Source organism: Carlito syrichta, unplaced genomic scaffold (genome assembly GCF_000164805.1).
Source record: "Carlito syrichta isolate Samal-C Ts95f unplaced genomic scaffold, Tarsius_syrichta-2.0.1 Scaffold304713, whole genome shotgun sequence".
Classification (NCBI taxonomy): domain Eukaryota; kingdom Metazoa; phylum Chordata; class Mammalia; order Primates; family Tarsiidae; genus Carlito; species Carlito syrichta.
The window spans coordinates 613,747-629,343 of NW_007248809.1; the positions used below are offsets into that span (position 1 = coordinate 613,747).

The 15,597-nt window shown below is 44.8% G+C and overlaps 1 protein-coding gene across 2 annotated transcripts in view; it reads left to right on the top strand.

Annotated features, from left to right (window-relative positions):
- Positions 1 to 10,262, top strand: part of TRPV1 (transient receptor potential cation channel subfamily V member 1) — a 28,656-nt gene extending 18,394 nt beyond the window's left edge. Inside the window, exons 12-15 of one of the 2 annotated variants that reach the window (XM_008060752.1) lie at positions 274 to 596; positions 1,535 to 1,662; positions 2,120 to 2,235; positions 9,761 to 10,262. In XM_008060752.1, coding sequence (XP_008058943.1) covers positions 274 to 596; positions 1,535 to 1,662; positions 2,120 to 2,235; positions 9,761 to 9,933 — 740 coding nt within the window. In that variant the 3' untranslated portion in view covers positions 9,934 to 10,262. The remainder of the gene's footprint in view (positions 1 to 273; positions 597 to 1,534; positions 1,663 to 2,119; positions 2,236 to 9,760) is intronic. The other variant, XM_008060754.2, reaches the window with a different exon arrangement.
- The last annotated feature ends 5,335 nt before the right edge of the window (positions 10,263 to 15,597 follow it).

Below are 15,597 nucleotides of genomic sequence, written 5' to 3' on the forward strand. Positions count from 1 at the left end.
GGCTGTATTCACATTGTACCTATAGATTTGTATCTTTATTTTAACTTTTTTTTCTAGCAGATGATGTAAAGTTCATATAATAACAAAACAGTGTATTATGGTAATTTTTTGATAGTTTGAAAAAAGGGAGCTTTTAAAAAATCTACACAAAGGTAGCACATGACTGGGAAGTGTTCCTGCTGCAGACCCATCCTGGGGTAGGAAGGTGTATGACAGGGGACCTGGGGTCTTGGCTTCTGTCCAGCTGTGTCCCTTCCTCCCCATGCCGTGCAGCGGTGGTGACACTGATTGAAGATGGGAAGAACAGCTCCTTGTCGACTGAGCCCACATCACACAGGTGGCGAGGGCCTGGCTGCAGGTCATCTGACAGCTCCTACAACAGCCTATATTCCACGTGTCTGGAGCTGTTCAAGTTCACCATTGGCATGGGCGACTTGGAGTTCACTGAGAACTATGACTTCAAGGCTGTCTTTGTCATCCTGCTACTGGCCTATGTGATTCTCACCTACATCCTCCTGCTCAACATGCTCATCGCCCTCATGGGCGAGACTGTCAACAAGATCGCGCAGGAGAGCAAGAACATCTGGAAGCTGCAGGTGGGTCGGTTGGGGGCGAGCTGCCAGGAGGGTGTCGACTGCTCTGTCTGCCACTTTACACAGCTGGGCACATGAGCCCCTGCAGGTTTTGAGGAGGGGGCAGAAAGCCCAGCCAGGCCCAGGGATCAAGTGGCAACATCTCCCTCCTGGACTCCCTTCCAGCAGATTCCCCTGCCAAGCGTCACCTGCTCAGTGTCAGATGAACTTGACTGGTGTTCATAGATCCTGTGACTGGTCCTGAGGCAAGGAGACAAAGGGCTTACCCCTTGGGGTGTCCACCTCAGAGGAGCCTGGTCTAGGGTGGGCACCAAAGACCAGACTCAGGAAGCAGCTAATACAGGGCAGAACTCTGGCAGGTACCTTTTGGAGCCATGTGGGTCCCATCTGCCTCCCTGATGATAATAAAAATATCATCCTTATTAAGTAGCACTTATTCTATGATAGGTACTATTCTAAGTGTCTTACTTAACTGATCTCATTTAATCCTTGCAACAATCCAATGAAGCAGATTCTATTACTCTCCCATTTTGGGATGAAGACGCTGAGGACTGAAGAAGTTAGATGTCTGCATTCAAGGTCATATAGCTAGTAAGTAGCAGAGCCAGGATCCAGCCAGGCAGTCTCACTCTACCCTATGGTGCCTCTTGTGAGCTCCTCAGGGAAGTGTCTGATACCTCCTGCATCACTTGTGGGACTGCTCTTCCCAGACCCAGCAGGTGCCTGCAGTGCCTGGGCAGGTCTGGGGCTGGATGAACTGTGCTCCTTCCACAGAGTGTGTCTATGGGAACAAGCCTAGTGAAGAAGGCACAGGAGAACCAGCTCAGAGGCATCTGGGACTGGGTGAGGCCCCGGAGAGGCAGATCCTGGCAGCCAGCACTGGCAGTCAAGGAGGCCCCTGGATATACCCTCTGTCCTTTTGCCCTCTGTGTCTTCCACAGAGAGCCATCACCATCCTGGACACAGAGAAGAGCTTCCTTAAGTGTATGAGGAAGGCCTTCCGCTCAGGCAAGCTGCTGCAGGTGGGCTACACACCTGATGGCAAGGACGACTACAGGTGGTGTTTCAGGTAATGCCCAAGCAGAAGTCAAAGCTTGGGGAGCTCCGGGCTCAGCTATGGACACAGGGGACCCACCTAGAGAGCTGCAGGTACAGACGCCTGCCTCAGGGCCTCCTGGGGCCCACCATGAGCACAGGGGACACTCTGGAGGTCAGCTGTAGGCACAAGGGTCATCGCAGGACTTGGTTGTGGGATTAAATACTGGATAATTTGAGGTGTCCAGAAGGGGTAACTTAGTGAGCAGGGTCAGAGCCAGCAATCTGGTATTCAAAGTCCCTGGGCCTCATGATGTGGCCAGAGAACACATGTTCAGGAGTGCTGTCTAAAAAGCAAGGCTCTCACTGCCCTCCCCCACCAGTCATGTCTCCATTCTGACCTATGGGCTTCTTGGGCTTGGCTGTGGGGCAGATCCCTTGGCTTGGGAAGTGGGGCATGGCCCTCAGGCTCTCCATCCCCTCACCTGCAGGGTGGATGAGGTAAACTGGACCACCTGGAACACTAACGTGGGCATCATCAATGAAGACCCGGGCAACTGTGAGGGCGTCAAGCGCACCCTGAGTTTCTCCCTGCGGTCAGGCAGAGGTGAGGCATGAGGGGTGGGTTCTGTGGCACTGAGGGGCCTCTTTGGCTGATGGCCTGACGCTGGGCAGGGGGTTCCTCGCAGGTCCTCCACTCCTTGCAGGCCTTTCTTAACCCCAGGACCCAGGCACTGTAACAACCCCGATGTCAGCCATACACACACAGTCACAGGCACTCTTGTGTGCCTCATGCATACTGGCCTTCCCTGGCCTAGGCACCTGTCCTCAGTGCCTCAGAGGAAGCAGCTCAGCTCACGTCTAGCCGGGGTGACCAGTTCGTGGAAGCTGCGCTCCTGCTCTGCCCTGTTCCTCATACCCCATGTGTGCACATCACATCACAGCTCTGTGGGACTGTGTGGACACAGCCGGGCACATGTGAACATTCATCTCACGTAGACACGTCTGGGCAGGCAGAAAAATGGGCAGGGTGAGGAGAGTAAATGGGACACCTTGAGCAGAAAAACCCTGCGGAAAATGACTACCAGAAAGAAAGTCATTTAATCGTTAATGGGAAACATTTTAACAGAAAGCATTATAGGTTTAATTGAGAACATTTACTTAAAAATGAAACAGACATAGTTTATATTGAACACATTTTGAATTATAATTACAGCCTTGTAGTCATTGTTTTTTGATTTTCAAAAAATTGTGGTAAAATATGTATCACATAAAATTTGCCATTTTAAGGGTACAATTTAATAGCATTAAGTATATTTACAGTGTTGTGCAACTGTCACCATTATTTCCAGAACTTTTTTATTATCCCAAACTGAAATCCTGTACCTATTAAACAATAACTCTCCATTCTGTGTTCCCTCAACCCCTGATAACTTACATTCTACTTTCTGTTTCTGTGAAATTTGCCTATTTGGTATCTCATATCAGAAGATTCATACAAGATTTGTCCTCTTGTGTCTCACTGAATAATATTCCACTGTATGGCTCTACCATATTTTGTTTATCCATTCATCTGTTGATTGACATTTGGGTTATTTCCACCTTTTCAGCAATTGTGAATAATGCTATGATCCTTGGTGTACAAAATGTCACTTGATTCTTTGCATTCAATGATTTTGGGTCTATATCTAAGAACAGAATTGCTGGATCATATGGAAATTCTATGTTTAACTTTCTGAGAAACTGCCAAACTATTTTCCAAAGCAACTGCATCATCTTACCTTCCCATCAGCAATGCACAAGGGTTCTAATTTCTCCACATTCTCACCAACACATGTTATTTCCTTTTTTTGTTATAGCCATGCTAGTGGGCATGAAGTGGTACCTCACTGTGGTTTTGATTACATTTTTCTAATGGCCAATGATATTGAGCATCTTATCATGTGTGTGTTTGTTATTTGTAGATATTCTTTGGAGAAATGCTTATTTAAGCCCTTTGGTCATTTAAAAATTTGGCTATTTGTTTTTTGTAGCTGAGTTGTAGTTCTCTGTATATCCTGGATATTAATCTCTTTATCAGATACATGATTTGCAAATATTTTCTTTCATTCTGTGGGTTATCTTTTCAATTTCTTGATAAAGTTATTTGATGCACAAAAGTTTTAAATTTTAGTAAAATTCTATTTATCTATTTTTTTCTTTTGTTGCCTGTTATTTTGGTGTCAAATTAAAAAAAATGACTGTCAAATTCAATGTCATGAAGATTTTCCTGTTTTATTTTTTTCTAGGAGTTTTATAGTTTTAGCTCTCTACCATTTTAAAGTATTTTTCTTCTTGATTTGGAATTTGCTTGGTTTCTATGTCTTGGACTGTTTCCCAGAGTTCTGACAGCGCTGAGTGTGAAGTTTATGCTTTTATTTGATGTTTTTGTGGAAAATTGGGTGTTTGGAACTTCCTACTTTTTTGCTAATGTCATTCTTGAGCTAATTCTTAAAATGAGGAATGACTGAATCAAATGTTGATAGTTTTTTTTGTAAGGTGGGGGAAGGGACATAGTTTTTGAGGCCAACTTGCCAAAGATCATGATACTGCATCTTTCATATTTGGTACTGCCTCATAGAGAAGCCCATTGTGTATGTGTGTATATATAAAACTTTTGAGTTGGGAGTCTCACTCTGTTACCCAGACTGGGGTGCAGTAGCATGATCACAGCTCACCACAGCCTCGACCTCCTGGGGCTCAGGCAATCCTTCTGCCTGAGCCTCCTGAGTAGCTGGGACTATAGATATGTACTACCACACCTGTCTAATGTTTTTGCTTTGTAGAGACAAGGTCTTGTTATGTTGCCTAGGCAGGGCTTGAACTCCTGGACTCAAGCAATCCTCCTACCTCAGCCTCTCAAAGTACTGGGATTATAGGCATGAGCCACCATGCCTGGCCTATCTAAAAAATCAAATTTACTGAGATAAAATTTACATATGAATGCACACATTTTAAGTTTTACAAACATGCACACTCAGGCAACCACCATCCCACTCAAGATACAGAATATTTCCATCATGCCAGAATGTAGCCTATGCCCCTTTGTAGACAATTTCAGCCTCCCCATTCCCGTTAACAATTTGTCTAATTTTTATCACTACAGATTTGTTTTATATTACCTCTTTGTTTTAACCTGAAAATGTCAATTTCATCCTCATGTTTGTTTCACTGAATATAGAATTCTGAGTTAGCAGGGTTTTTTGTTTTTGCTTTTTTAAATGTCAGCACTTTATCTTTCTCCACTGTCTCCTGGACTCCATTGTTTCTGATGAGAAGTCATCATTATTTGCGTTGTTGTTGTCCTGTATGTGATATGTCTTTTTTTCTTTGTCTACTTTCAAAATATTCTTTCCTTGGTTTTCAGCAAGGAAACCTTGTCTAAAGTGTGTTTAGGTACAATTTTCTTTGTTTTTATCCTGCTGAAGTTTTGCTGAGATTCTTGGAACTGTGCATCAATATATTTAATTAAATTTGGAAAACTATACAACTATACACTGCTTCAGATTCTTCCTATCTTCTCCTTTTGGGACTCCAGTTATACATATATTAGACCATATGATACTGTCCCATAGGTTTCTGAGGCTTTGTTCATCTTTCCTCAGTTTTTTTCTCTTTGTCAAAGTTGATAATTTCTTTTGATTTGTCTTCAAGTTCACTGACCCTTTCCTCAGCCACCAAATTGCTATTAAGCACATTTAGTAAATTGTACACTTCAGGTATTGTGCTTTTTGGTTTAGAATTTCTATTTGGTTCTTTTTTACATTTTCCATTTGTCTGCTGAAATTCCCTAGTCATTCCCTCATTAAACCATATTTTCCTTTAGTTCCTTGAACATATTTGTAATACCTACTTTAAGTTCTCTGTTCATTAAATTCAATATCTGGGCCATTTTGTGTTAAATTTTTATTGACTGTTCTTTTTCCTGCCTTTGGGTCACATTTTTCTGTTTTTTTGCATGTTTAGTATTTTTAAGTTGTGTACTGGGCATTGTAGATAATATACTATTGAGACTGTAGATTCTGTTACCTTCCTCTAAAGAATATTGACATATTGACTTTTTGTCCAGTTGGCAGTTCAGTTACTGATGAATTATCTTGAATTTGAGTAGGCTATAGTTTTAAATTTTGTTATGGCAGATATGTGAACACCCCAAAGTATTTTCTAAGACCACCAAACTTGTGGGACTTAACCTCTAAATTCTGTCTCCACTGAGAATCTTGTCAGGGCTTGGTCTTAGGTTTTGTTAGGGGAGTTCTTAAGTAGGTCTTACCCTAAGGCATGGTCCTTATGCTAGGGCATGATTCTTACTCCTACGTGGGATCATTCTTAACTAGACCTTCAGAGTATTTAAAGGGTATTTATGAGGTCTCCCCACTCTGGCTGGACTGGCCCTCAGATATCCTCCAGTACTGCTCAACCCTTAATGTTTCTCTCCCACTTTCAACCCTATAGCAGCTACTCTAATAATCCTCAGTCAGTCTCACCATGAACAAGCACAGCTCAGCTCTTAGCCAAAGACTGATGGGAACCCACCCACTCCAAGGTGTTCTGGGCTTCCACTCCTATGACTCCTTTTCCTCTTCTCCTGTGCCCTACCCCAAAGATTCTAGTTGCGTTGGCTGCTCCAAGTTGTGATTTCTTCCTCCTCAGCTTAAAGGCAATTTCATGCTCTGCTTGGACTGCAGCTCACTGCATTGTACATGAGGAAATGGTCCCTAAGCAGAAAGGGTGATCATAGTACTCACTTTGTAAATTTCACTTCTCACAGGGATTGCAGTTTTTCACTGTCTGTTGTTCTATGCCTAAAACCATTTGCTGTGTGTATTTTACTAGTTTTTTTCCTATCAAACAGCAGAACATGCTAAAGATAGCTTTTATTCATGTAACCAAAAAATACTTATTAATAATCTGCTATGGACCTGGGTCTGTTCTAGGATGTGAAGTTACAGCAGTGAACAAAATAGACAAAGTCTTTATTTTGGGAGAAGCAAAGTCATTTTAGTCAAGATAGAAGATAGTACTTGATTAGACCTAATGGTGATATCATATTTTGCTAGTTTTATGGTTGTTGACAGCAGAATGACTAGCCCAGTACTAGATACTCCATTATAGCTGGAAGTAAAAATCTATATTATCAAAGGCTCATTTTGGGAAAACTGCTCAAGGCCTTCATCTGTTTTTCCACAGGCTCCCTGCAATCCTGGGATTTTCCTACTCATCGAAATAGAAGCACTCCGTGTGCCACTTAATAATACTTACTGATTATCTCTTCTTCAATTGTTAACTGGTCTAGCTTTGCCAGAGAGCTGTTTGCAGATAGCCTTGCATGTGACAAGCAGTTTGTCACAGCCACTTTTATTGCTTTCATAAAATCCCACATTTAAAAAAATAAGATTTGCAGTTTCACTTTGCAGTTGGTTTGTAGTATGTTTGCATGACGTCTCTGGCAGTTGGCACTGATTCACTTGATATTAAGAAACACACTGACCCCAGTAACAAGGATACACACATCTGCAGGGGGCCAGCCCCTGCAAAGAGATTTAGAGGGTCACTGGGAGGTGTGGTGGCGTCGGTGATTATTCTGGAGAAATAAAGAGAAAGACAGAGAGAGATGGGGGGAGAAAGAAAGAAACTGGACTCTGTCTAGTGCAGAAGCTGTTTAATGGGATGAACTGTAAGTCTTTTATCCTAAAGTTTCACAGATTAAATCACAAGACTTTCATGTGAACACAAAGCCAGGTGGGTGAGGGACGTCCCCCACCCACCAGGTGTTTCCTCAGGCATGAGGAAGAACAATCCCAATTAAATCACAAAACTTTTACATAAACATAGAGCTAGGTGAATGAGGGACATCCCCCACCCACCAGGTGTTTCCTCAAAAGCAATACAACAATTCTAATATCATAATATTCTAATAATCAATAACTTTAAAAACTTATGTATACACAACACCTAATGACCAACTTAAATCCCAATTCCTTTCTATTTTACGCTAATTCTACCTACACTGTAGAAACTCTTAATTATAGCCCAAACCAGTTCCTAAGGAATGTGGCCCAGCCCAAAGTTTGTGCTGGGCCATTTCTAGTAACTCTAGATAATTAACTATATTATTAAGATTGAAACAGCACTTTATATGTATATACTAATTCTACAAATATACTTTTAAATCTTATAAAGAAGCTTGTACCGTATTAAAGGCTCCCAAATGTGATCTGAGTTTGAATTATGTTAAGTTTAAAGCCAAAACCACAGTCTGTGAGAAACGGGAACAATGAACTCCTACAGTAAACCATGCCTGTTGTACTCTCAGAGGTTCATACTTAGATCATCAAAGTCCCTGCTAGTGGGATGTGCCAAACAGCAAAGAAGGGAAGAAGGAATGGGCCATCAGTTCCTGAGCTCATCCTAGTGGTCTCAGAGTCTGCAGCCCGCCTGGATCCCTAACTCTCAGGCAGGCCTCCTCAGCTGGCTCCCAACACACATCCATGTTAATTGGGGCAGGGATGGGGCATGGTTGAAGGTTGCTTGATTTTATGCTTATAATTAATTATTGCTGACCATTTTGCTTTCCTATTCCAGAAAGAAGAAAACAGTAGAAACTCCAGTAATGAGTATACAGATAACTCAGATAGCAAGAACCTTTCCCCACTAAACACAGACCATGTGATTAGAAGGGTGTGAGGAAATGCATGAGAGAAAGGCCAGGGAAGACAAGTGGTCAGTAGAGGAGCTAGTGGGAATGTGTGAAGGGGTCTGGGCATTAGAACTGTGGGAAGCGGGCACTGGACATCCTGTTCCTACTCTGAAGGCCCTTAAACTGGGGCTAGGTCAAACTTTGGGCTGGGCGCCTCGCCACCCAGCCAGTCAGTAGATAGTATCCCAATGGGCAGCGGACTGTCTTCTGTGAAATCCTCCTGCTTCTGTGCCTGGAGTTCCCTGAGGGTATTAGCCTACAGGCCTGGGGGAAACACAAGAACCTGGATAATTCAACTGGAGTAGTCATGATAGGAATGCCTCTGGCATTCTTGATGCCTTTGAGGTATGACCAGTGTTAGACACCACAGAGGGACCTGGATAGTGGCCTGAGATTGGGAGGTATGAGTTGGGGCTGGTTTTCCAGAGAGATCAGGCCCAAGGTGACGAGCCTGAGAGCTTGGCTGGCCAGGGCTCTGGCAAATGGAAGGAGAGCATACACAGCTTTCTCTGTTGGCTGTTATTTCTCTCTCTCTCTTTTTAAGCTTTTTTTTTTTTAAGTCAGGATCTCGCTTTGTCAACCAGACTGGAGTGCAGTGGCACGATCATGGCTCACTATAGCCTCAAATTCCTGGCCTGAAGGGATCTACCCTCCTCAGCCTCCCAAATAGCTGGGACTATAGGTGCCATCATGCCTGGCTAATTTTTTGATTTTATGTAGAGACAAGGTCTCACTATGTTGCCCAGGCTGGTCTGAACTCCTGGGCTCAAACAATCCTCCTGACTTGGCCTCTCAAAGTGCTGAAATTACAGCATAAGCCACTGTACCCAGCTTGTCTTTTTTTCTTAGGTGGCCACAGGGCTGGAGGTAGCTGTGGAGATCATCCACAACTGTGTCATCCTTGGGAGCTTCCTGGGATTTCAGGCCACATTTGAGATCTCCATTTGAGGCCCAGTGTCACCATTTTTCCTTGGCACTGTTCTCAACCTGCTGTGCCTTGGTGGGGTCTGGATTCTAAATCCCTATTTTTTGGCTGGTGTTCATCACCCTAGAACTGACTTGGTGTTGAGCTATTCCCCAGTGTTGCTCTGTGGAGACTTCTTCTCCCTCCCACTTGGGCAGGTAGGAGATGAAGGCTGAGAGAGGCAAGCAAAGGACTCTCCTGAGGTCACAAGCAAGTTGAGGTTGGGTGAATGAAGAGAATGTAGGGAGCTACCAGAGTGCATGAGGCTCCTTGAGCAGTCAGGGAAGAGGAAATTGCACAGATGCAGGTGGCTCAGGGAGCATTCAAAGCCTGGGTCTCCTTTTATCTGGAGATTGGAGAGGCCAAAAAATAAATGTTTGTTTGTGTGTTTTGCTGCATCCAAGGTAGTAATGATGCTTTACCCTTCAGTTTCAGGGAGAAACTGGAAGAACTTTGCCTTGGTTCCCCTTTTAAGAGATGCAAGTACTCGAGATAGGCACTCTGCTCAGCCTGAGGAAGTTCACCTGCGACACTTTGCAGGGTCCCTTAAGCCAGAAGATGCTGAGGTCTTCAATAATCCTGCTGTTTCTGGGGAGGAGTGAGAGACCTCACACAGGACATTCTTAACGCTGGGGCTTAGGGAACCCCACTGCCACTGAGGGGCTGTTTAGAGAATACCTGTTCCCTGTCAGCAGACAGACCTGGCTTGTGCCTGCCTAGCACTTTCCTAAGACTGCACTGGACAAGCTGTGGGAAGCATTATTGGATGTGTGGAAAGATATAAGCGTCTAGCCATCACTATCCCCAGGTGAATCTTCTAACAAGAAATGATCCTGCTTTCAAGTTTTTACCCACTTTGTCATATAGTGCGAATGGTCACTCTCTACTGGGACACATGTTAGGCCTTTGTTTTCTTTGTTTTTACATTACTGGGAACAAAAGTAAATGAAACCCAGGAAGACACCTTTGAGAACAAAAAAGTTCCTTTGACCTAAAATGCTGAAGCCTTCTTCTCTGTATTGATGCTTACTGCCTGCCTGGAGTGGTCTGGGGAGTGATATCGTTTACTCCACAGAGAATATAGGGGAGGCTGGGCCCATTCCCAGCTCTGGCAGAATCAGGTTGTTGTAGAAACATATCCTTCATCCTTGTGTATGATATATCATGGTCTCAAAAATACTAGCGTGATTGTTGTTCAAATAAAAAATCGGAACCGTGTCCCAAAGTCACATGGTGAGAATTTTTCAATGATCTTCCTCTTGCAGAGACCTCAGTCCTGCTCTCCTGCAGTGGTATATGCTTTCACCCCCATCTGTCCTGTCACCCATCAAATAAATATATGTGTGTATATATATACACACACACATTGATATCACATCAAGTGTGAAGTTTGTACTGAACACTGGGCTGGTATAGCTAATTGGCTCTGTGTAGTCTGTGCATGTGTGTGTCTGTGTGTGTGTGTGTGTGTATGTGTGTGTGTGTACGTGTGTGTGCTCTTCACGTCCACAATTACCACGTCAGCAAGATGTGATCCGTGGGCGCAATCTGGCCTACTTCCTGTTTTTGTAAATAAAATTTTACTGAAAAACAGTTGCACCTGCTTGTTTGTTTTGACCCTTCCTTTATGGAATAGAACAAAAACCAAATAATCCAGAAAAGAGATCCATCCCAGACGTGTGCTTATCTGTGGAGTATGGACTGAACTGCCTAGTCATGGAATTGCTGCCCATTGGTTCAAGAAAGGATGGATGTCTTTAGCTGAGGCTGGGCTTGGGCTCTGCTGAGAGAGGGGTTTCTGGAGGAAGTACTTGGACCCCCTTACCTGTCCCCCAGCATCATGGCTGTCTCCATGTAGGAGGCCCCACAGAGGAGCCAAGGGCTGGTCTGCCAGGTTCCTGCAAGTGAAGTGAATTACAGATACAGCAAGTGAATGTCGATCAGAGGAGGAATGCTGACAGCCAGGATGAGTGGAGCGTTTAGGAAAGTGCTTGACGAACACTGCCAGTTAAACTTCCTGACAGCTGGTGCAGAAGCTATTATTAGTTTCATTTTATAGATGAGAAAATCAAGGCCCCGATGGTTGGGAAGGTCACGCAGCCAGTAAACAGCATTGCCTGTCTTAACTTCCGTGTCAAGCTTCCTGCGAGAGGACGGGCTGGGGCATGCCAGTCTATCCCTGGGCCAGGAGTGGGCCGTGAGAACTTCTCAACTTCTGTTAGAGGTCCCAGCAAGGCCTGGGACTCCTTGCTTTACCTTTCTTAGAAAGTGTGTGGATGTCTGCAAACTTCTGCAAATTGAATCAGCTTTTGAATTTACTCAGAATTAGAAGGAATCCTGGAATCCTGTGGGTTTCTTTGCAAAGATAAAGAAGGAAATATCTGCAATTGGTCTGTTCTTTTCCTTTCCTTCCTTCTTTCTTTCTTTTTGATTAATAAGCTTTATTTTTAGAGCAGCTTTAGGTACACAACAAATTTGAACCAAAGGTACAGAGAATTGCCAGCTTGCCAGGTGAGGTGGCTCAAGCCTGTAATCCCAGCACTTTGGGATGCCAAGGTTGAGGGGATTGCCTGAGCCCTAGGGTTCGAGACCAACCTGGGCAACTTGGAAAGACCTCATCTCTACAATAAATCAAAAAATTAGCTGGACATGGCAGTGCATGCTTGTGGTTCCAGCTACCTGGAAGGCTGTGGCAGAAGGATCTCTTGAGCCCAGCAGGTCAGGGCTGCGGTGGCTGGGAGCGTGCCACTGCCCTCCAACCTGGGTCACAGAGTGAGACTCCAACTAAAAAAAAAAAAAAATCGAGAATTGCCACATATCCGCCATACCCGCATACCCACTCACCCTCAACCACCCCCCACTATTGACTTCACCAAAATGGTACATTTTTTACAATCCATGAACCAACACTGATACATCTTTAAAAATCCTCTGTGCTCTACCTAGTCATCTATCCCTTCCTCCAACCCTTGGCAACAACCACTAATCTTTTTTTGTGTGTGGGGGTCTCACTCTGTTCCCCAGGCTGAAGTGCAGTGGCATCATCATGGTTTGCCACAGCCTCGATCTCCTGGGCTCAATAATCCTTTCACCTCAGCTTCCTGAGTGACTGGGACCACATGTGTGTGTTACCACACACCTGGCTAACTTTTTTGATTTTTTTTCTTTATAGAGACAAAGTCATGCTATGTTGCCCAAGCTGGTTGCAAACTCCTGGGCTCAAGCAATCTTCCTGCTTCAGCTTCCCAAAGTGCTGGGATTACAGGTGTGAGCCACCATGCCCGGCTGCAACCACTGTCTCCATACTTTAGCCTTTTCCAGCACAGCACATCATGCAGTGGAATCATCATACAACACAGAGCCTTTCAGTCTGATTTCTTTCACTTAGTGATATGCATTACAGTTTCTTCCATGTCTTCATGGCATGAGAACTCATTTCTTTTTATCGCAGAATAGTATTTCATTCTCTGGATGTACCAGTCTTTATCCATTACTTACTGAAGGACATCTTGGTTGCTCCCAAGTTTTGGCAATTATAAGTAAAGCTACTTATACACATCCATGTGCAAGTTTTTGTGTGGACATGTTTTCAGCTCCTTTGGGACTGCAATCACTGGATTGAATGGTAAGAGTATATTCAGTTTTGTAAGAGACCATTAACCTGTCTTGCTGTACGTAATGGCTGTACCATTTTGCATTTTCACCAGCAATAAATGAGAGGTCCTATTGTTCCACATCCATACCAGAATATGATGTTGTCAGCATTTTGAATTTTGGCCGTTCTGATAGGTGTGTAACGATCTTTTTCTTTTTTCTGTTGTGTGTTCTCTCTCTCTCCTCTGGGTTTCATTTAAACTCTTAATAGCATTGACCAATATGTTGTATGCATTTATATTTTAGTATGTTGTGTTTTTGTTTTGGTCTGTCCTCCCTTTTCTTTACTAATGCTCTCATAAAACAAAATGGTAAAAATGGGAAGGAAACAAAATGAAATCTTCATTGTACATGATGCTATTGTTGATTTAAATGTTTAAGTTTCTTAAATAGTTAAATAACTATTGTTAATTTATATATTTATGCTTCTTAAATAGTTTATTTTAAAGGACAGGTAAAATTATATCTATTTACAGTATACAACATGATGTTTTGATATATGTGTATACATAAATACACTGTAGAATGGCTAAGTCAAGCTACTTAACATATACTTTATATCACATACTTACGACTTCTTTTGTGATGCTAGAACTCAAAGTTTACTCTTAGTACTCTTCAAGTCTGTTGCTATCTCTTTATCTCTGTCTTCATGTCCTTCCCTCCATCCCCTAGAAGCAGGATGAGCCACAACCCAGAATCCGCAGCGGGGTAGCTGCTCTGCTCTCTTTGCCTAGGAATGGCAGGGGCCTGCCAGGACCTTCTTCTGGCCTTTGTCAGGGCTGATAGATCTCTGCCTGGCTCCCTAGCTCCTTCCTCACTGCACCAAGTAGGGCATTTCCTAGAGTGTGTGAGGGGGCTGACCCCATCTTGCTTTCACTTACCTCACAGAGACCCCTTCTCTCCCTCCTCCCCTTGTGGGAGTGGAACTTGTAGCCTTGGTGTCTGCAGGGCTTGGGAGTTTCAGGGAGGCAGGGAGGGTCTGCTCGATGCCTACTTGGTGCATCCTCTGTGGGTGCTTTTACAGCAGGCAGAAGGTGGCCTCTACGTCCTGCATCGGCACATAGACATGGTCGGTTGAGGCTTCCACTCTGCCCTCTGTCTAGTGGAATGGCAGCACATATGGGATATCCAGGGGCTGCCTGAAATTCAGGTCTCTAGGGAGTGGGGTTGGGGCAGGAATAGCCAGGGGCTCCCCTTTCACTCACCCTGCCTGATTCCTACACCAGGCCCCAGCCCCGTCTCCTCTGGTGGTTTTCCTCCACACATACAGCCAACTTGAAAAGTCCCTTCTTGAGACTGTCACCTCTTCAGGTTCTGTGTGTCCCATCTGCTGCCAGAGAAGAATCTGAGGCCACAATGAAAGGTGGACCCAGCATGGCATATGGCTACTACCAGGAGTGAGAAGCCAGGATTTGGGAGGAGCTCCTTTTTGCTTCCAGGTTCCCAGGCATTGGAGTGGCTGGGGATGTCTTGAGCTGGCCAAGACTAGGTCAGCCGTACTATATGGATACCTGCAGAGTTCCACATTCCTGTGACTGTGTTATGTGGACCCCAAGCACAGGGCAGGATCCCCAGGGGATCTGAACCCTGGCAAACATCAACAGGGTTCAGACAGGCAGAGGCACTGCCTTTGGTTTGTGGTGCTGGCTCAGCCGATGGGTCAGTTCCCTGATGTCATATTGGTGAGTGTCCCCACCAGGCCACAGGCCATGTACTTTGTGAGGCTAGGCCAACACAGCCCCAAGGAGTCAGGCTGACTCAGTGGCTGGGGCCACTCAGTGGGCTACAGCCTGGCCTACGGTCCATCTCTGCTCACCCCACTAGTTCATGGGTTGCCTAAGCCTCTCACTACTCCTTGAGCCCACCAGGGTCTCTGCTTCTGTAGCTCTTTTCTTATAAACTTTCCCTCCTTCTAAGTCCAGCTCCAATGCTTTCTCTTTCCTGACCCCTCCACCCCAGCCCCTATTAGAGGGACTTCTTCCTTCTTTGGCGGTCTGAGCCCGTTTTGTCCCTATCCCCGGCCTGGTGGGGTTATGGTTACTGCCTGAGCCTGTCTCCCCAGGCTTGAACTGTGGTCCTCAAGTTCCTTGAGGCTGGAGATGGCCTTTTCCAGTTCTGAATCCCTCCCTGTCCCCTTGGTTCCCCCAAGGTATCCCACCATGGAACTTCACGATGTGTTGGGTTAAATGGGATGGACTGTCGACCAGCCCAAGGGCCTAGGGCTGCTGCTTCCATGTATTTGGGTGGGATTGGGATGGGATCAGGTTTCCACAAAGTAGTGACTTTTACTGTTGGGTAACCTGGCTCCTGCTGCCTCTTACAGCAGAAGGGGGGCTCCCCTTATTCCTTGCTGGGCCTTTTATTTTTATTTATTTACTTATTTATTTATTTTTGAGTTGGAGTCTCACTCTGTCGCCCAGACTGGAGTGCAGTGGCCCCTCCCGGCCACCGCAGCCTCGACATGCTGGGCTCTGGCGATTCTTCCGCCTCAGCCTTCTAAGTAGTCGGAATTACAGGCGTGCGCTACCACGCCTGGCTAATTTTTTGTAAAATATTTATTGTAGAGATGATGTCTTGCCTGCCCAGATGGGTCTCGAACCTGCGGGCTC